Source organism: Mytilus trossulus, chromosome 6 (assembly GCF_036588685.1).
Source record: "Mytilus trossulus isolate FHL-02 chromosome 6, PNRI_Mtr1.1.1.hap1, whole genome shotgun sequence".
Taxonomy (NCBI): Eukaryota; Metazoa; Mollusca; class Bivalvia; order Mytilida; family Mytilidae; genus Mytilus; species Mytilus trossulus.
This window is the reverse complement of record NC_086378.1, coordinates 43373518-43396742: the sequence shown is the minus strand read 5'-3', so window position 1 is coordinate 43396742 and position 23225 is coordinate 43373518. Positions and strand designations below refer to the sequence as shown.

The 23225-nt window shown below is 32.5% G+C and overlaps 1 protein-coding gene across 1 annotated transcript in view; it reads left to right on the top strand.

The window, feature by feature from the left end:
- LOC134721394 (uncharacterized) overlaps positions 1-22051 on the top strand; it is a 28589-nt gene extending 6538 nt beyond the window's left edge. Inside the window, exons 2-5 of the mRNA XM_063584367.1 lie at positions 1674-1740; positions 10945-17647; positions 18308-18322; positions 19325-22051. Coding sequence (XP_063440437.1) covers positions 10952-17647; positions 18308-18322; positions 19325-19486 — 6873 coding nt within the window. The 5' untranslated portion in view covers positions 1674-1740; positions 10945-10951 and the 3' untranslated portion in view covers positions 19487-22051. The remainder of the gene's footprint in view (positions 1-1673; positions 1741-10944; positions 17648-18307; positions 18323-19324) is intronic.
- Positions 22052-23225: the final 1174 nt, after the last annotated feature.

Here is a 23225-nt window from a genome sequence, read left to right as displayed (position 1 = left end):
TACATTTTGTGTATTATAATATAGTTAATAATGTTGGTTTGTTATATTCTCAAAACATGTATGCATTCTATCTGTTATTGTTTGACCCTTAAGTTTGTGGGTGTATTTGCACTAAAGATATCATTAATTTATTATTAAAAACAAAAATTTGGCAGTTATGAATGTGAAGTAACTTTATATAGGGTTTTCTTGTTCTGTCTTCTATTTACTGTTGGCATTGTATTTGATGTTCCTCCAGTTTCAATTCTAAGCAGAAGAAAGAATTTCCTATATTGGCCAGCACAATGTTTAGATAAGAATAATGAGATCTGTGTTGTTGATTGCCTTGGTTCCTGCATTTCCAAGTTCTGTCTCTCATTAACAGTTGCTGTAGCTACTTGTATTAGATATCAATACATACATTGTATTTCTAGAAGCATTTTCCATCTTCAGGCTGCAGTATTGATTTTGGTGTCATCTTATTTCTGATATTGTCAGAGGAGTAAACAACTTGCTTGTTGTCAAGGCACACATGGCACAAAATCCATTGATGGTATTGAAGCTTGAGACAGTAGCCTTGATATAAATAATTCAGGATTTTAACTTGTCATTGAGGCTTGAAATGACCTGGTAGTGATGCATTATTTTAGCTAGTGTACAGAAATTGTATACTAACACCCTGCATGAATTGTTTTACCATTTAATGTTAAATATTTTAAGTGTTTCTGTGTTCAAAATTTTCTTTATTAGAAATATAATGAGCATTATGCTTTACTTCTTCTGCTCCAAGAAATGTGTTTAAAATGTTGTACCAGGTGTTAGCATGCATGTTAAAAAGGAATTATAACATTTAATTTTTTTCCCACAACATGTTGTAAATTATTTACTGAATATTACATCCTCATTCTTCACATTCTGCTGTTGTACTGAGAAAAGCATTTTTCTTGTTTCCTCACATTGCATTTTAAATTATATTTATCATTTATCATATTTATCAATTTGGTACAGAGATACAGACAAAAAATAAATACAAAATATTTTAGAAATTTTGTTTTTTTGTACTGTTTTGAAGCAGTTAACGGTCTTCCTTTAAATGCCAGCTCTAATTCATTGATCAGCAGATACGGGTAACATAATCATTGCAGACTTATAAATTCTTTACTAGACTCTGTTTGATATCCTTTAGAAGGGTATACATCAGGTAATATGAATACAGACTTATTTATCATTTGAGCATCATGTTGTGATATATGTTTCAACTATAAAGCAGAGATGGCATTAAATGGATTGGCAAACATGTACAGTACATCATTTTAGGGGTGATGAAAGAAAAAACTATTGACAAGAACATTTCTTGTTTTAAAAGTGCATTAAAGGATAAAATTTTATTTTATGTTTTTTTTTTTATAATGAAGTCACTGATACAACATGTACAATTTGCACATTGTTTATTATCTATACTAGTAAAGCATGTAAAAGTCATGTTTTGATGTATAAGGAAGTTCATGGAAGTAAGCTACTGTGAGTCATCTTTTAGACCCTCAAGACCTTCCAATACATGTAGCTTTTATGACCAAGAACATAAATGAATGTGTTGGTACTGTAACATAGCAGTTATTTCCTTCTATTTCATAGGATTGCTGTCTTTATTTCTTCTTTCCATATATAATTTATTTTTAATTTTTATTTTTCAGGCCTTTTATAAAGCAAAGACAATATTCCAACAGATTAAATCTAAATTATCATGGAAGCAGTAAAGAGGTAAGTCAGTAAGCATGGTAAGTGGGAAGAAGTGTATAAATGTAATAACTCACCAATTTGATAGAGAAATTACAAAGAAAACTAAAATAATATTCTTTAATTTAATCTGAAAAAGTTTATAATCTACCTACTGTTTCAGATTAAAAATAGATAATTCATTTTATTTGCTACTTTCTCAGTTATCAAAGTACTATTATTAAGCGAATGATTAACGATTGAACTACATCACAGTCAGGATTCTACTTCGTCAAAATTATCACCCCAATATGCCAGTTCATTTTCACAATAGTAGAAATGGAAGCCATTGCAGGGATGACCCGCTGCCAATTTTGCTTTTGTAAACTGATAAATTTATCCACATAGCACCATCACGGTCCTTATACATGTTATATGTCAGTTGTATTTTAAATGACAAATGTATCTACTAGCTAATGAGCATTGATCAGTTATTTATCTTGTCTGCATTGATTCAACTTAAAACTATTGTCTGATCGGTTGTCAGGTTGAATTTTCGAAAATTCTTAGACATTTAAAAAAAATTCTAATTAAAAATATTTTGTGGAAGGGCAGACTAAAATTTTTCAGTGTTTTTTTTTTCTCAAAGATATGCATTTTCATCATCAACTTAAAAGACTGTTGTCGAGTACTTTTTGTAAAAAAAGTTAGCTATTAGAACACACTTACTCTGTATTTGTGATTCATTAGATAGGTATTTCACATGACCTATACATTTCATCTTTTCATACTGTGACTTTTTTATGTTATAAAAGTCAACCTGTAACTTTCGATATTTAAAAATGATAGAATCTGATGCGAGATGATATATCAAATACTCTTGCTTTGTAAGTTTTAAAGACAAAATATACACCTCAAATTGCCCTAACATAAAAGGTGCACTCGATTTTATCTTTTTAATAGAAGGACAGACACGAAAATAACTGAACTAATAGATTGATATGTTGTCCGCCCAAGGTATTTTTTTAAATCGGAGGTTATGCATTTTCTACATCCAACTTGATAGATACCCAAGTTGTCGACTTCATATCTAATTGTTTTGCATAACTATGTAATAGATAAACTGAAAACTTATGCAAATGGTGTTTTTAAAATAGAACACTTTGTAATAGAGAAGAAAATTGTCTTTTTATTTGTTTATATTAACTTTTAAAAATTTTGTTACTATAGTAAACATTACAGTAAGCAATTATGGCCTTCTCTAACAAAGAGCTTCGATTCTTTTGTTCTATTTCAACTGGGTTTCCACCTGATCATGTACATGTACTATAAGAATCTCAGTTGATGATATTAAATAGTACAAAGTTTGGCTCATTTGAATATTTGTAGACAGTTTTAAAAACACATTAGAATTTTGTTGTCTTCTGTGCGTTCATAATTGCACTCCCAGATTATATGTATATAGACCTGTGATACATAGTAATTTTAGATGTAGATCATATGACATATGTATGTTCTTTCTACAGATGGTTTTTATACGACCGCAAAATTTGAAAAAAATTTCGTCGTATATTGCTATCACGTTGGCGTCGTCGTCGGCGTCCGAATACTTTTAGTTTTCGCACTCTAACTTTAGTAAAAGTTAATAGAAATCTATGAAATTTTAACACAAGGTTTATAACTACAAAAGGAAGGTTGGTATTGATTTTGGGAGTTTTGGTCCCAACATTTTAGGAATAAAGGACCAAAAAGGGCCCAAATAAGCATTTTCTTGGTTTTCGCACTATAACTTTAGTTTAAGTTAATAGAAATCTATGAAATTTTGACACAAGGTTTATGACCACAAAAGAAAGGTTTGGATTGATTTTGGGAGTTTTGGTTTCAACAGTTTAGGAATTAGGGGCCAAAAAAGGGCCCAAATAAGCATTATTCTTGGTTTTCGCACAATAACTTTAGTTTAAGTAAATAGAAATCAATGAAATTTAAACACAATGTTTATGACCACAAAAGGAAGGTTGGTATTGATTTTGGGAGTTTAGGTCCCAACAGTTTAGGAATTGGGGGCCAAAAAGGGACCCAAATAAGCATTTTTCTTGGTTTTCGCACCATAACGTTAGTATAAGTAAATAGAAATCTATGAAATTTAAACACAAGGTTTATGACCATAAAAGGAAGGTTAGTATTGATTTTGGGAGTTTTGGTCCCAACAGTTTAGAAATAAGGGGCCCAAAGGGTCCAAAATTAAACTTTGTTTGATTTCATCAAAAGTGAATAATTGGGGTTCTTTGATATGCCGAATCTAACTGTGTATGTAGATTCTTAACTTTTGGTCCCGTTTTCAAATAGGTCTACATTAAGGTCCAAAGGGTCCAAAATTAAACTTAGTTTGATTTTGACAAAAAATAAATTGGTTGGGTTCTTTGATATGCTGAATCTAAAAATGTACTTAGATTCTTGATTATTGGCCCAGTTTTCAAGTTGGTCCGAATCAGGGTCCAAAATTAAACTTTGTTTGATTTCATCAAAAATTGAATAAATGGGGTTCTTTGATATGCAAAATCTAACTGTGTTTGTAGATTCTTCATTTTTATACGACCGCAAATTTTGAAAAAAATTTCGTCGTATATTGCTATCACGTTGGCGTCGTCGTCTGCGTCGTCGTCCGAATACTTTTAGTTTTCGCACTCTAACTTTAGTAAAAGTGAATATAAATCTTTGAAATTTTAACAAAAGGTGTATGACCATAAAAGGAAGGTTGGTATTGATTTTGGGAGTTTTGGTCCCAACATTTTAGGAATTAGGGGCCAAAAAGGGCCCAAATAAGCATTTTCTTGGTTTTCGCACTATAACTTTAGTTAAAGTTAATAGAAATCTATGAAATTTTGACACAAGGTATATGACCACAAAAGAAAGGTTGGGATTGATTTTGGGAGTTTTGGTTTCAACAGTTTAGGAATTAAGGGCCAAAAAAGGGCCCAAATAAGCATTATTCTTAGTTTTCGCACAATAACTTTAGTTTTAAGTAAATAGAAATCAATGAAATTTAAACACAATGTTTATGACCACAAAAGGAAGGTTGGTATTGATTTTGGGAGTTTAGGTCCCAACAGTTTAGGAATTAGGGGCCAGAAAGGGACCCAAATAAGCATTTTTCTTGGTTTTCGAACCATAACGTTAGTATAAGTAAAAAGAAATCTATGAAATTTAAACACAATGTTTATGACCATAAAAGGAAGGTTGGTATTGATTTTGGGAGTTAGTTTAGGAAAAAGGGGCCCAAAGGGTCCAAAATTAAACTTTGTTTGATTTCATCAAAAGTGAATAATTGGGGTTCTTTGATATGCTGAATCTAACTGTGTATGTAGATTATTAACTTTTGGTCATGTTTTCAAATTGGTCTACATTAAGGTCCAAAGGGTCCAAAATTAAACTTAGTTTGATTTTGACAAAAAATGAATCGGTTGGGTTCTTTGATATGTTGAATCTAAAAATGTACTTAGATTTTTGATTATTGGCCCAGTTTTCAAGTTGGTCCAAATCTGGGTCCAAAATTAAACTTTATTTGATTTCATAAAAAAATGAATAAATGGGGTTCTTTGATATGCCAAATCTAACTGTGTATGTAGATTCTTCATTTTTGGTCCCGTTTTCAAATTGGCCAACATTAAGGTCCAAAGGGGTCCAAAATGAAACTTAGTTTGATTTTAACAAAAATTAAATTCTTGGGCCTCTTTGATATGCTGAATCTAAACATGTACTTAGATTTTTGATTATGGGCCCAGTTTTCAATTTGGTCCAAATCAGGATCTAAAATTATTATATTAAGTATTGTGCAATAGCAAGTCTTTTCAATTGCACAGTATTGTGCAATGGCAAGAAATATCTAATTTCACAATATTGTGAAATAGCAAATTATTTTTTTAATTAGAGTTATCTTTCTTTGTCCAGAATAGTAAGCAAGAAATATCTTATTGCAAGATTTTTTTTTAATTGGAGTTATCTTTCTTTGTTCAGAATCAACTTAAATCTTTGTTATATTCAATATACAATGTATATTCACTTTTTACTACCAACTGATAAATTTAAATAATCTTTACCATTCAGTGATAACAAGCAGTTTTTTTACATCTTAATATTTATGATGTATTTAAATGAGTAGTTATTGTTGCAAACTCCATTAGAATATTTTAATTGAGATTAGTTTTGGAATAAGGGAAAGGGGGATGTGATTAAAAAATTGGGTTCAATTTTTCTCATTTGAAATTTCATAAATTTAATCACAATCCAAATTTAGAGCTGAATCCAGCTTGAATGTTGTGTCCATACTTGCCCCAACCGTTCAGGGTTCAACCTCTGCGGTCGTATAAAGCTACGCCCTGCGGAGCACCTGGTTGGTCCTGTTTTCAAATTGGTCTACATTAAAGTTCAAAGGGTCCAAAATTAAACTTAGTTTGATTTTAACAAAAATTGAAATCTTGGGGTTCTTTGATATGCTGAATCCAAACATGTACTTAGATTTTTGATTATGGGCCCAGTTTTCAAGTTGGTCCAAATCAGGATCTAAAATTATTATATTAAGTATTGTGCAATAGCAAGTCTTTTCAATTGCACAGTATTGTGCAATAGCAAGAAATATATAATTGCACAATATTGTGAAATAGCAATTTTTTTTTTAATTAGAGTTATCTTCCTTTGTCCAGAATAGTAAGCAAGAAATATCTAATTGCACAATATTGTGCAATAGCAAGATTTTTTTTAATTGGAGTTATCTTTCTTTGTCAAGAATCAACTTAAATCTTTGTTATATACAAAATACAATGTATATTCACTTTTTACTACCAACTGATAAATTAAAATAATCTTTACCATTCAGTGATAACAAGCAGTTTTTTTTACATCTTAATATTTTATGATGTATTTAAATGAGTAGTTATTGTTGAAAACTCAATTAGAAATTTTGATTGAGATTAGTTTTGGAATAAGGGAAAGGGGGATGTGATTAAAGAAATTGGGTTCAATTTTTCTCATTTGAAATTTCATAAATAAAAAGAAAATTTCTTTTAACTTTTTTTTGAGAGGATTAATATTCTACAGCATAGTGAATTGCTCTAAGAGAAAACAAAAATTATAAGTTCATTAGAACACATTCATTCTGTGTCAGAAACCTATGCTGTGTCAACTATTTAATCACAATCCAAATTTAGAGCTGAATCCAGCTTGAATGTAGTGTCCATACTTGGCCCAACCGTTCAGGGTTCAACCTCTGCGGTCGTATAAAGCTACACCCTGCGGAGCATCTGGTTTTCTGTTAATATATTATGTATTACAATTGCTGTCTCATCATTGATTTATTCAATTTTATTCATATTGGTAAAAGAAAATTAAAGTTGAAATATGCAGAGTGATTTTATTTTTATTTTGAATGTATAATATGTGAGTTTTTTTACAAAATATTGTTTGATTATACCACCTCTCCAAAGAAGGGATATTTTATTGGTCATCTAGGTGAATTTTGGGGTGTACAAAATTTTCCTGTGGTTTTTAAAATTCATACACATTGGCACATACATTTCAGACTCGTCTCACAATTGCTTCCTGTATTCTTCAAATATAACTTATTCTTACACAAAATGGCCATTAAAAGCATATATAGGAAAGCTTTTGTCATATTTTTCTAGGGATTACAAATAAAAGCTTCCTTAATTTTGTTTTCCCAATTCATGTGATAAATTTTCCAATTCATTACTCATGAACTTCCTGTTTACCTTATACTAAATTGTATTTATTTTTAGGGGCAGATCCAGCCATATTCCAAAGGGGGGTCCCTAACCAAGGATAAAGTGGGGTTTCAACCATATGGCCCAATTCAAATGCATTGATCGTCAAAAATAAAGGGGGGATTCCAAACTTTAAACTTATTTTTAACTTTCTGGACATGGTGCAGTTTTGAAGATTGTCAATCGTATAGACATGTTTTTAGTTGAATATAAAAAAAAAGATGTGGTATGATTGCCAATGAGACAACTCTTCACAAGTGACCAAATGACACAGAAATTAACAACTATAGAATACTGTACGGCCTTAAACACTGAGCAATGCCGAAATGACAAATGTAAAACAATTCAAACAAGAAAACTAATGGCCTAAATTATTTACAAAGAATGAACGAAAAATAAATATGTAACACATCAACAAACACTAAATTACAGCCCCTAACTTGGGACAGGCACATACATACAGAATGTGGTTCATGTTAGCAGGATCCCAACGCACCTCACAACCTTGAACAGTGGTGTAACAGTACAACATTAGAACGAACTATAAAAATCTAAGAAAAAAAACCTAACCAATCAAGTTAAACTAGATTGGCTATTAGATTTTGAAATAATCCCAATCCCAAAAATGACTAAGAGAACAAAAGGACAATTGAAGACAAGTATTTAGTTTTCATTTTGTTTACTCATCAACATCAGATGTTTAATCCAATACATTGTATACATGTTCAGTCATGTAATCCACATCTAATTTGTAGAATGATTTATCTGATAATAGCTTAAATAAACATGAATTCAGGATAAAGATTTTTGTAGACATAAATCTCTACTTCCTTGAAGGGAATTGGCTATTAAATTCAGATCAACAAACATTAAATCAACCACAGATGGATCTTTAGCATATTTCAATACCATGTACAGTTAAATACTAAATATGTCCTTGCTCAGTCTAGTATACATGTATCTGTAAAACCGTCTATTTGTTGTGACTGGTTTCTGTTCTATTAAAGTGGTTTACAAATATTAGGAAATGGTCCAAAGTCATAAACTTCAATAAGTTCAGTTAAAAATGCATGCCTTGAGATATGTTCTGCTATAATCACTCTAACCATACACAATGTTCTCCCCCAAGAATTACTTGGTGCATTCTAGTAAACGAACATTTTGAGATATCATCTTCTTTCTAGAATATATAGCTCACACCCATAATACAATTTATTATCATTTCAGATAGCATCCCATCCCAAACAAAGGGTCCTTGGATTGATTGATTGAAATTTTTTTAAGCACCACATTTAGGCTATTTGTGATGGTCTGTTTTTATTTATGGAGGAAGCTGGAGTGCCCTAAGAAAAATATGACCTTCAATAGGAAAACTGACAATCCTAGTCAATTAAGATTAAAGTAATGTGCACCTGCATGAGGGGGGGGGGGTTCGATATCACAACCTCAGTGTTGACTGGATAATGATTACAGTAGAAACAACCTAGACCACTCAGCTACCAAGGTCCCAAGGGTCCTTGGAAGAACACTGAAATTTGCACTAGATATTGCTGTTAGACTGGCACCTATTGCAATTTGTCTCATTTTCCCTAGCAATATCATGACATACATATAGCTAGAATTTGCTGTATATATTCAAACATTAATTTGACGTATACTGAATATGATTCTTGTTTTGTTATTTTATTATGGCTGAGAATAATTCATTTAGTGCCAAATGACAGCAATATCTGCTGTACGGGGATTAATAGTGACACTGGACAGTTTATAAATAATAAACTAACAACAACCAATCATAATAAAGGCAATTCTAAAATCACCAATTTTTGACAATCACTTTACTTCTCATAACCAAGTTTACAATTCAACATTTAGTTTTTAATTTCCTTTTCATCAGAAATTCATATAAAATACCAAAAAAATGCTGAACTGTCTAATTTGTAAGATATTTTCCAATCTAGAAAAAATTAGATTAGGAGGAAGAAACTAACTCTTTCATTGATCATTATTTGGATAATCAAAGAAGTATAGACAAAAGATACATTATACCAAAAATGTTTCTTTGTTACAAAAAATTTAAAATTTAAATTTGACTTTCTTGCAAATTTGCTTCACTGTTCTAAGGGGAATAACTCAAAAGCTGAATAATTCAATTAGTCTTGAAAATAGGGTCAGAAGTTGTACACAATTGTTTTCAAAATATTTGCCTAAATTGATATTGTAAAAGTAACAAATGTACCCCCTAAAATATTCCTAAGTTATATTAAAAAATTTTAATGATAAATTTGAATTGCTAAAATCAATCTTTTCATTTGAAATGATTTTAAGCAAACAGAGATGTTGGATACCGGTATGTCAATGTTACAGCAACCCTAGAACTATTTTATGAACTAAGAACTAACTGTATTTTATGCCCAATTTGTAGTTAGATTAGTTTCTTGTGTACACTTTTTTATGAACTAAGAACTAATTAACTGTATTTTATGCCCAATTTGTAGTTAGATTAGTTTCTTGTGAACTATAAGTGATATGAGCCTGTCAACTCCTTGGTTGAGAGTTCAAATCCTGCATGTGGCAGGTGTGCTCAACTCCAATCTTAATTTTCAAGGATAGTTAGTTTTTCTAGTGAGGGTCATGGTTCTCTATACATTGGGGGATTCAGAAATTTTCATAAGTGGGGGCCTGCTACGGTCATGCTTCATTGATTCCCTATATAATCAACCAATGATTTTAAGGTATACATTTCTGTCTGGCATGCATGGTTCTTCTCAGACCATGACTTCATTTTCATGGATCATTTAAAATGGCTTAGTTTATATGATACTTGTAAAACCTTCATATTACAGAATTTCAGCATGTGGTTTTTCTGCCCCACCTACGATAGTAGAGGGGCATTATGTTTTCTGGTCTGTTCCTCCGTTCGTCCGTTCGTTTGTTTGTCTGTTCGTTCGTCCTGCTTCAGGTTAAAGTTTTTGGTCGAGGTAGTTTTTGATGAAGTTGAAGTCCAATCGATTTGAAACTTAGTACACATGTTCCCTATGATACGATCTTTCTAATTTTAATGTCAAATTAAAGAATTGACCCCAATTACATGGTCCACTGAACAAAGAAAAAGATAGTGTTAAGCTCAGGTTAAAGTTTTTGGTCAAGGTAGTTTTTGATTAAGTTGAAGTCCAATCAACTTGAAACTTAGTACACATGTTAACTATGATATATATATGATCTTTCTAATTTTAATGCCAAATTAAAGTATTGACCCCAATTTCACGGTCCAGTGAACATGTAAAATGATAGTGCGAGTGGGGCATCTGTGTACTATGGACACATTATTGTTATTTACTGTTATTGGTGACATATGAAAGCGTGATGATGCTCATAATCAATTTCTGTTACATGTACTTGTATTTTAGTTACAAACTGATCTTTTTAAAGGATAATAAAGTGAACATGCATTTGTATTTTCTATTTTCAGATGAACCATGGGAAAGACCAAAGCATCAGAGCAGCCAGCAAGGAAATGTGATTTGTGTGGATTCACAAACAAAAATGCCTACATTTTCAAAAGACATAGACTAAGATGTAGAAGGGATAAGAAAAAGATCAAAGGAGGCGGGACCAAAATTATAATCAAACCATCAGTGTTTGGTTCAGTGTCTAATAATCTGTCATCTCCAATAAAGGTCGTAAAGGAGAATGGTACAAGGAAAAAGACTTCCCCTTCAATTAGCCCTTGCAAGAGAGGACGTAATTATAGTTGTGAAAATTGCAGCTTCACCACAACCAAATCAAAAGCATTCCTCTATCATGAGATTCAGGTTCACAGAAAGGCTTATTCAATATTTACTTGCACAGAATGTGAATACTCATCCAAACACAAACAGAAAGTACAGAGACATCTTAAACTTATACACAAAAAGGAAGTAGCATTCTCTGATGTAAAGGTGGCATATAATGAAGAAATGAGTCGTGTTGAAGAGAGAAAAGAAACAGAGGAAGAGCAGAATGATCCCAGGTTTAAATACAACATTGATATAAACAACTCTGTTGATTTGAATGACATGGTTGGTATGAGAAGTAATATTGAGGAGGAAATCCCTGATGATGTTGTAGTTGTACTGCCAGAAGCCCCAGAGAATCCCAATGAGAACAAGGAACACATCACAGAAGTTCCAGGAATTGAAGGAAAAGTATACAAGTGTGAATACTGTATTTTTAATAGCAACGATAAGAGCAAAGTAGCAAAACATGTTGTTACTAACCATTTGAATGCAAAACTGTTCCAGTGTACCATGTGCTCATTTACAACTGGAAGGAAAATAGAATTTGTAGCTCATAAGGCCAAGCACAGGAAGTTGCCAGCGCAACAGAGTGGTGATTGCTCTTATTCAACTGATAATAAGCTGGACTTTGACAGTCATCGGGAAAATCATAATGCAGATAATATGTTCCATGAAAACACTGTTGACAATTTTCAGATGTCATCTCAGGGAAGTTTCAGTAACGATTCAGCTTACATCGAAGAACCTCAAAATGATGACATGATGACAGAAGGTCCTTCTGCTGGAAGGAACTTTGTCATGGGTGTCCAGAATACTGGAACGGAACAGTATTATGCACATGCAAACACGTACAATGCTGATTCATCTTTGGATTACTATGGTGACAATGATAACAGTTTAATGTCCAACTACAACAATTCAAGTATGAACTGGTCTACCGACAATGACAGTTTTAACTATCCATCAACATCAAAACAAGCAGCAAAAAGAGGAGAAAAATTAGCATCCAAACAAGCAGCCATTTTACAAGGAGCTGATGGATCATTTGTCTGCCCATTGTGTGGTCTCAAATATAAACGCTCTTCTGATCTGAATAGACACATGAAACAAAAGCATAACATTAGGATGAAAGATTATTTGGACCAACAACCAACAATGGTACAATCCCAAGCCCTAGATTTACCACCAGCACCAACCGATTCTCTACCTCCACCACCACCTCTTATACCAGCACCAAATCAGCAAGATAATTCCATGACAAATATTGTACAAAATCAGGTTGTGGATGATGATGGTAATATAGTAGACAATCAGTTGCCAGATGTAGACAGCAGTTTTACTGACACAGGTTTGAAATGTCCATACTGTCCATATGAGGCCAAATGGCAAGATGAATTCAGGAAACATCTAGCAATTCATCAGATTGAGAGACGTTACCGATGTCCACACTGTGATAAGCAGTACAAATATGTTGGGGATCTAAATGTGCACATTCGTAGAGATCATAAGAAAGAACCAGAGGCAGGGGACTTAATTAGAGTACCAACTATACCTAATAAGAAATCATCACCATCACTGTTCAAATGCCCTGCTTGTCCATTTACCTCACAGTGGAAAACTGAAGTGGATCGACATTCAAAGTATCACATTGATGATAAGCCTTACAGATGCAATTACTGTGACTACCAGACACACTGGAAAGGAGATATAAGACGTCACATGTACAAACACCATCCAGAGATTATGGGTGATGACACTATCCTTGACAATGTTATTACCATTGATTATGAAAAGTTGACTGCAAGCAAAGATCTTCCATTTGAAATGGAAAGTCAGATGAATGAATCGTATGAAAACAATTACAGCATGGATATGATGAATGATACACCAGAAAACAGCATGGATCAAAGTTATGAACAAATGGCACACAGCTATGAACACACAGATATGTCATACTACGATTCTGAACCATCAAGCCATGAACCTTCTCCAGTCAAGGAACTTTCACCTGAAAATGATAGCATCAGTGGAAATACAGGGGAAGTAACAACATTTAAATGTGAATACTGCACATTTGTAACCAATGCACCATCAAAGTTGAAAGCACACGTTTCAACTCATATGAATCTGAAACAATATATGTGCCCAATATGTGGTAGGAGAGCCAATTGGAAATGGGATATACGTAAGCACATAAAAAAGGCCCATCCTGAGACAGCACTGGATGTTGTCAAACTTAGTCGACAGGAGGCAGAAGCTACCATTGAAAAGTATCTGAACTCTAATCCTGTTGTCAGACGTGAGCATCATTTGAATGTTGCTCTCAGCCAACCACAGACTGTGCTGGATGAGACTTCTGAAATAAAAAATGGAAAATGTTTCAAATGCAGTGCCTGTGGATATGAATCTAACCAAAGGTGGATTGTCAGCAAACATATTCGTACAGTACATCCAAACATAGAAGTTAGTATCATCTACAAGGGTAATAACATCAATCGTAACATGATGACTCTAATGCCAAGCAATGAATCTCAAATGGAACCCTTTATAATGAGCAACGAAAGAATGGACCATAACAGCAGTCCAATACCGACAACCATCTTAAATGTACCTAATGTGAACAATGAAGCAAGAGTCACACCACCAAAGAAGGAAAGCATGTCTGACAAACCATTCATCTGCATGGACTGTGGCAAACAGTGTGCCAGTAAGGCAGACATTGCTAGACATTATTACTACATGCATCGAAATATGCCAGTGAAAGTAGGTTACATAACAGATAATGGCATTGTTCCAATAGAAAAAGATGATCAAGGACCAAAATCAAACATGCAAATGAAACAGCAAAAAGGCAATGAAACATCACCTGAAAAATTCTTACCTCTTGATATTAAACCTTTTATGTGTGCAGAATGTGGAAAGCGTGCAGCTCTGAAAGGTGATGTGAAGAAACATTATAATTACATGCATCCTGGAAGTGAAGTTCGCATCATATATGTTGGTGATGGAATGCTTGATTCTGGTATGGTTGAGAACCCTTACATCATTGGTCCACCAAGTGAGAAAATGGATATGGAGAAGATGGATATGGCAACTGTTTCACCAAAGACAGCTAACAAGAAAGCAGGTCTTATCTCGGCTAATCCCAAAACATTTGGTTACATCAAACCTTTCATGTGCTCAGAATGTGGTAGAAGGTCAAACTGGAAATGGGACTTGAGCAAACACATGAGAATAAGACATCCTACTACTCCATCACATATAATCACACTATCTGAGGCAGAAGCCAGAGCAACTTATGAGTCTTATATGCAAGAATTCAGTCAATCTGTCCATACTTCACCAGTAAAAAAACATCCAAGTACAAAAGTTAATGAGAAGGAATATGGGTTGATAAACTTCAATAGGAGTGCTTACAGACAGTTTAAATGTTCTGCATGTCCATATCGATCAAATTGGAGGAGTGATTTGCTGAGGCACATTAAAAGAAAGCATGGTGTCACCAAAGGTCATCTGATAATTATGACGATTGATGCAGCAAAGGAAAGTCTGACTACATATGATTACAATCCAAGAAAAAGAAGGAGAAGTGGTGTCAGAGAAGGTGAAACAGGAGAGGAAAAAAGCGAAATTAGAGAACCAAGACCTAAGGGACCAAAGCACAGTGAGGCTGATAAAATGGGGAAAATTTGGAAATGTGCAAGATGCTCTTTTGTCAACAAAGATAAGATGGTAGTTGCAAGACATTTGTACAGTCGTCACAGAGTTAGGGCATTCACTTGCATGAAATGTCTTTATGCAACCAATCACAGAAGTTCAGCCTACCGTCATATCAAACAAAGACATGAAACTGAAAACATTAGCATCTGTAAAATTGGAATCAAATACATTCGATTCGATCCATCTAGACACACCTATGTGAAGTCAGCTATTGAAAAGGCTAAGGCTCAAGGAATTAATTTAGATACTGGCAGTGCTGCAGCTGTAGGAGAAAATGGACAACTTTTCCCTGGTTTTGAAAATGCAGAAGATTTTACAGAAGATGAAAATTTGAATTTAAAAATGGAAGAAGATGTGGAAGATGACTTTGAAACCACTCTTGACGAAACTGATAAAGAAGAAGATAAAGACGAAATCAAGGATACTTACACATTCAAAGAAACATTTAAATGTAAACTCTGTACATTCCAGTCAACATGGAGATCATGTGTCTGTCGTCACATTAGGCAAAAACATAAATCCACCAACTACCAACGACACATCAAATGTATAAAGAAGATTGTGAAAAATAATGGATTAGATGATGAGGAAAAGGACCTAAAACAATATATGTGTACTGTTTGCCCATATAGGACTGCTAAAAATAATTTGTTGACACTACACATGAATTGCCACAAGCCTCAAATTGGAGTTCATCAAGAGAAATGCAGGTATTGTCCATACTATGTCAGGGCACCAAGACTTATACAACAGCATGAAAAACTCCATCTTGAAGAACAAAGAAAGACTGAGAGTGTTGAACTAACTTCAGAAGAGCCACTACCATCTACATCAACCAAAGAGGATTCTGTATTTATTCAGCCACAGACACCAACACCAACAAAGCGTCACCAATGTCAGAAATGTCCATACAGAACCAATAGTAAGAATGATTTCTATTATCACAAACAGTTTCACAGACCAAAGCCAACATCTGAGTTTAAATGTGACGAGTGTGATTACTGGGTAGGACTAAGGCGACTTTTAAAACAACACAAGAAAGTTCATGAAGCTGATTACAAAGACAGAAGGTCATCCACATCATCCATACAGTCATCACCATGTAAATCTGACTTCTCAGAGTCCAGTCATGTTTACGATTCAGTGCAATTAGCCATGTACAAGCAAAAGATCATTTCTTCAAAGATTCAGCCAAGTATTTCTCACTCGCCAGTCATGTCACCAATGAAAATTGCATGCACAGTTGGAAATCGCCCTGGATACATCATGAAAAATGGAGGCTACAGAAAAATTCACAAATGTTCAAAATGCCCCTATCAGAATGTTCGACTTAGAAACTTGCGTCTCCATGAACTAATGCATGGCTTCCGTAAAAGTAAAAACCAGCTGATGAAATGTCCTGACTGTGATTACTATGTTGGATCCAAAGGACTGCTCTCACATCACATGAAGGTACACCTTCCCTCCTACATGGCAGATAATCCAGACAAATCAAGTACAGAGACCGAAATCGATGATTATACTGGAGATGAGAAAGATTCTGATATTTCTGACATTCAGTTTGAGACCAAAGTTGATACTTTGTATGAGATTGCAAGGTTTAAAAAATACAGCTGCGAAAAATGTCCTTATGCCAGTGCCAAACGGTCTCACTATGAGAGACATGTGGAAATACATGGAAGTAAACAACGACATATGTGCAAGTATTGTGATTACAGTGTTCCGTCCAGAAACCTACTGGTACAACATGAACGGCTACATTGCACTCCAAATCAGAACCTTTTAGCAATACAGTCATTATCAAACTTGATGCAGTTACCAGAGGTACCAGCAGATGTTGCTTTGGCTAGTGCTTTGCCACCAATTGACACAAAAGAGTCTTTCAAAGTTAGTGTCACACATGACCATATTGAATTGTATGAGAATTCCAACCAGTTTGATATTGAGCCTAAAAAACTTTACCGATGTGATAGATGTCCATATGCAAATGTAAGAAGAGACCATTTATTGACACATTTGAAATTTCACATGCTTAAGAGTACTCTTGCATGTCCATACTGTGACTACAGTGTTTCCAAGACTCACCACCTGTCACAACACATCAGGGTCCATTTCTGTCCACTGCCAGAATTGTCTAACTGGTTAGCAGAGAATGGTCAGCTTGACCGAGTCAAACAGAATAAAGACCCAGACATTAGTGAGGCATTGTATGTAGCACAGCTGTACAAACGTGATGGGCAAAAACAATCGGAGGAAAATGAGGAGGAACAATGTAATGGAGAGAAAGAAGAAGAAAAGGGAGAGGTAAAAATGGAGGAAGAATCCTGTGATTCCCCAGCTCAGAAAGAGATGAATGGTGTAGAAAATGGTGATGAGGACATGACACCAGTCAAAGAAAATAAACAAATAAATGAAGCATCTAAGTCTTCTGAAAGTGATACAGACAATGAAATCTCATTTAAAGACAGTTCAATTATTATATCACCAACTATAGCTAAAGATAATTCTGAAGAACCAGCATCAGAAAAAGATGTCAAAATGGAGGAGGAAAAGACCGATTCAGAGAATAGCGAGAAGAGTGATGTATACATCTGCCAGTACTGTGATAGAGAGTTGGACCAATCAGACCTATTGGTTCAGCATGAAATGCAACATCTTATTGGCAATAATTATGAGGTAAGTTTTTTTGTCAGATGTTCATTATTTTGATTCCTAGTATTTCATGTATGATAAATGACATAAATGGAGCTTTAGGGGACAACCAATATGTCTGTTGCAAACATACAAGTCTTTAAAAAAGTTATGATGAAATTGTCAGCCCCTGTTAAGATTTGCTTGTAGACTTGAATTAATGGAAAATGACATGGTGTTTTCATTTTACTTATATATCTTTATAAAGCTTACAATATTAACTTTGAACTACTTGCTCGAGGAGGTTAGAAAGGGGGGAGGGGGGGGGGGGGGCGGGAATCTGTAAATTATTTTTTTTTAATTATATATCAGATTATAGCTTAAAATTTTTGTTTAAAATGGCTATCTCTGCTTTTTAAAAATCTTTAACTTTCTTGTCAAAGAAACTAAAGATTTATCTGATATATCTTAAAAAATACCACACATTTATCTAATATCTTAAAAACACACATCAACTTGGTCAATTGATATTATTGAATAGAATCATTAAAAAAAATGATAATACTACATAACTACAAAAATAAGAGTCCCCTATGGTATTCATTGTTTAGGTGCAATCTAAATCATATATTTATACGTTTTTCCTATACTTTTAGGTCAACTCTGTGGATTCTGACTTTAATGAAATCTTTTTTAATTTTTCAGGTCTACCTCAATCAGGTAAGTTTCTTTAGGTTCATTACATTTAAGAGAAAGAAATTAAATCAGAGATGTATTAGTGAAAAGTAAAATAACAAAAGTACCAAACTCTGAGGAAAATTAAAAATGGAAAATCCCCAATCAAATGGCAAAATAAAATGCTCAAACACATCAAATGAAGGAAAAATATCTACTGAACAATTATATAGATACAGACTTCATAGGCAAAGCATTTCAACTGATAATGAGGTACTTCACAGATTAATTACAATGAAATAGGCTGTGCATGTATTATATGCTAAAAATGTGGTAGTTTTTCATTTATTTACCCAATTACTTAATTGATATCAAATACTTTTTGTACAGTTCCAACTCTTATGTCAAAATTTTCCTTTGATCTATAGTTTAAAAGCAATTTATTTTAAATATTCAACTGCAGAAATGACAGTAAGAAGTTGGTTCACTTGGTTGCATATAATGAAAAATGAACAATCCCTAAATGTCTATACATTTAAGTTAATTCCCTTTTATAACTACTACACATACCTGCCAACTGTCACTAGTTGTGGGGGATTTCCCCAATGAAAGCTCTTAATGAAAATTTTGAAAGGGCAATTAAACTAAACAGTTAATTTTATAATTGCTAAATCATTTTAAACATATGAAGAAGCCAAAAAAACAACATAAAAATACATTTGAAGACCCCTTTGAAGTTTTCTTAGGACTATAAGAACCATCTTGCACACAAAACCCCCATGGGATTTAAAAAAGTTAGCAGGTATGACTACATAATATATGGGTATGTCTTTTAAAGATGAGATTGACTGATTGAAAAAAAATTGAACAGGAAGGCTTGTTCAAGTTTTAAATAGTAGAAAGTAGCCATGGTTTTCTTCATCTTGATTCCTAATACTATCTTTGAAATTAATTTAAATTTCTCAGGGAAAACCAAAGATGTTGTTAGAAGAATAGAAATCTTGAGTTGACTGTTTGTGTATTATATGTATTATATTTTTTTTGCAGTTTATATCAAGTGAAAAAGAGGAAGATATTGAAAAACCACCTGTTTTAGTAGAAAATGGTGATGAAGGTGTAGAATTTCCAAAAGAACAAAATGAAAATGTTACTGAAAATATGGAAGTTGAACCAGCAAAGGAAGAAAATACCTCTATTGTGAATTCCTAACATTTATTTTAGATTGTTTACACATGTATACATATTTACACAGTTTTACAGAGAACAAATTACATGCAACTAGTTTGGCTTTGATAGGTCATAATTGATTAATGCATAGCTTTCACCCCCCCCCCTATTTCATAGGAAGAAATACTATAGTATATATGCCTATCTATCATAAATATAATTTGATTTTCATAACCTTGCTAAAACAAGTCTTTTATCTTCAAAGGTTGATGTTTCTTTCAGCACTAGATGATTTTTTTTTTAATTTGTAACAGAGCTGCAAAAATTACTTGAACCTTGAATGATAATTTACAAAATTTAAAATGTGCTATTGTAAATTCTTAAAACCTTCAATTAAAACTGAAAAAGCATTCAATTATGTGTGGGTAATATCACTATATGTTGATTTTTCTTCTACTAACAATGTTTGTTTCTTCAACTAGGGAAAAGGCAAAATTATAGATTAGTTTTTGTACTGTGTACAATTCTTTGAAGTCGTCAATTTTTGTTTCAGTAGATATTTTAATAGAAGGATTGTAAGAAAGAAAAAAAATCTTGCAAAAATACATAACCAAATCCTATTTTGTAACTTGTAATCCTTAAAAAATTTTGGAAGTAAATCACAAAAAAGTGATACTTCTGGGTGTGTTGTTTCCAAATACAGCAGCATTAATATATATTCTATTTTAACATTTACTTGTTGCACCAATTGATTTCACATAATGGATAAGGTGGTAGATTTTGTATATGACTTATAGTGTGAATTTATTTCAATCTTAAAATACATTAAAATCATAACGATATTGAAAAAGCTCTATGACAGTTAAGTTAAAAGTATGCTTTGAATTTTCGACTTCAAATTTAATCTGTTTTGAATAAAAAACATATATTCTGGTAGATTTATAACTTTCAAAAACTTTCACATGTTATATGTGTAGTTTTGTGATAGATTTTGTTTTGATATACAAACAAATTTAGTTCTTAATTTCAAAGTTGTATAAAACCATTTAACCAGATTTGTCAACTTTCATTCAATTAATATTGTTGAATGGAAATATTGAATATTCAGTTATTGAATCAATATATATATATACATAAACATATACAATGTTGGATAGTATTTAATTCTTTTTTGCTACAATGCATGCTTCCTTTCTTCGATATCAGTCCTGTAAAAATAATTTCTTGCTTGTTGACAATGTTTGTTCATTACACATGTTTATTTTGGTCAATTATTTTTGAAATTTATCTTTACTGATATTGCTTTTGCTGATATTGCTTTTGCTATTAATGCATTCATTACCTTTTAGATTAATAATAGCTAGATATAACATATTTGAAATCTTAGTTCTGGTTAATATTTTCAGCACATGGGAGATAATCTTTAATACAATTCAAAATTAATATGATGTTATTTTATAAAAGAGAACACTGTACAAAAGATTGTATATGGAAGATGATGATAACTACACTAGATATTTATTTGTGTTTATGTACCAAATGATTAATGGGTCATATCAGAAACATGAAGGTTTCTGAGTATTTTTAATATTTAAACTAAAATATATACATGTGTGCAGGTGTGTACACACAATTTTATCATTATTTATTTGTTGTCTCTAAAATATCCTTAGAAATAAATTATTCAACTGATGTGAACAGGATATCAAGAGTTTAGCAAAACCTTTCTGGTAGACTTTTGAAACTCAGATTGTTTATAAATGTTTAGAATTTCAAATTACTTCCATCACTTTACCAGAGAAACCAAAAACTGTATTTCTTTATTTTTTCAAGTATATGATGAGGATTCATTATTTTTCAATTGAAGGATAAATGTTGAAAGTAAAGCATCAACTGTATATTTTTTAGAAAAATATTGATAATTTGTTTGTATGTTATTTATTATCAGATCTTTTTGTATACCATTTTACTATGAGTGATGGTAGTATCTACCCAAAAGGGTAATTTTCTGTGTCTTTTTTTTTTGACAGTCTTTTGTCTGAAAACAAATATTCTATATGTAGAATTTTTACTAAATATTTATTTCTATCATGTCTATAGAATGTTTTATGCACTTCTTTTAAAAGTTTTTGTCATACTTTTGAAAGGAAGCTACAAAGAAAGTAATCAAGTTATTTAGAAAAGCACTTGAAGTGGAGGTTCCTACTACTTTTTATGATAAAAGATTAAGTAATTAAAAGTCTTGACATAGAATAATTTGTTAGAAGATTAACTGCTTTGCTTTTGCTTATATGAGGGATTGGACAAGGGGAATTCAAAGGTTGAGGTGGTGGAATTTAATCAGGGTTTAAACCTTCCCCGCCTTCCCAAAAACTTATAAGGATGAAAAACCATGGTTTTGCTACTGATTTAATTGGATTTTTTTTTCTCTTTCACATTTATATACTTTCTCTATTGCTGCACACATTTGAATATTTATATTGTTGATTTGTATGTTATTGGTACCAATGAGTTGAAAACTATATGCAAAAATTTGTACAGAATGCAGAATTTTATATCTATACATATTGCTTATAGTCAATCATTAATAAATCACATTTTATAACAGTTTTTGTCTTGTCTTGACAGAGACATAGGTATGCTTATATTCTTGATTCAATGTATTAGTTTGTGATAAGGTCTAGTTTTAAGGTGAACAAAAGTGTTAGGTCAATCATATTTGGTATGTACTTGTATTAGAATTGACACATCTCATTTCCATGGAGATTATTTGGCCCTGCCACTTCAGTCATGATCTCTTGACTGAAACTTTTGCTTATTTTACATGTATTAGTTTGTTATTCGGTCAGTTTATGTTGAACTAAAAGTTATAGGTCAATGAAAATTGGTATGCAGTTGTAAATCAAATAATTTTATTGGTGTAAATTCCTATACAGAAATGATACCAGCTGACATTTACCAAAACAAAAAAAGTTGTATGAGCACTGACATATCTCTTATACCATGGAGATTATTTGGTTCCGCCCCCTTAGTCATGGTCTATTAACTGAAAACTTTGCTAAGTTAAAATTTTATTAGTTTGTGATTAGGGCAGTTCAATGGGAAGCATTTAGGGTAGGCAATCAGTCATGGTCTATCGATCTGGAAAATTTTGCTTAGCTACATGTTTTAGTTTGTGATTAGATCAGTTTAAGATGAATAGTTAATACAATGTAGTAAGTCTGATATTCGGTATGCAAATTTATTGGCATTTGCAAGTACCATTTCCATAGATTATTTAGCCCCATCCCCTCTTCATGGTTCATTGACTTAAAAACTTTAACATAGTTTACAAGTTAATATGTGTTTAGGTTTCCTTAAAGGAGACGACTTATAATAAGTCGATGGTATTTGGTATGCAGTTGTATTAGCTTTGGCACATCTCATTTACATGGAGATTGTTAAGCCATGTACATCAGTCATGGTTCATTGACTTTGAATATTTGCATAACTTATGAAACAATCAAAATTACAAAAGGGAGAGACATATCTCTGTGATATAACTAATATATCACATTTTATAACAGTTTTCAGTTTTTATTAATTAATGAGAAAAAAGTTTAGGAGTACATAGTTATCTATTTGTCTGCCAGTCTGTCTGTTTGTCCAGATTGTTTCTAACTTGAGTACCTTCTGCTTGATAGTATTATAACTTATACCTTTGGACAATATATGTAAGGATAAGAAACCTGTTACTATTGGGGTGTATTTGTCTAAGGATCAAAGTCTTGACTAAAAAAAA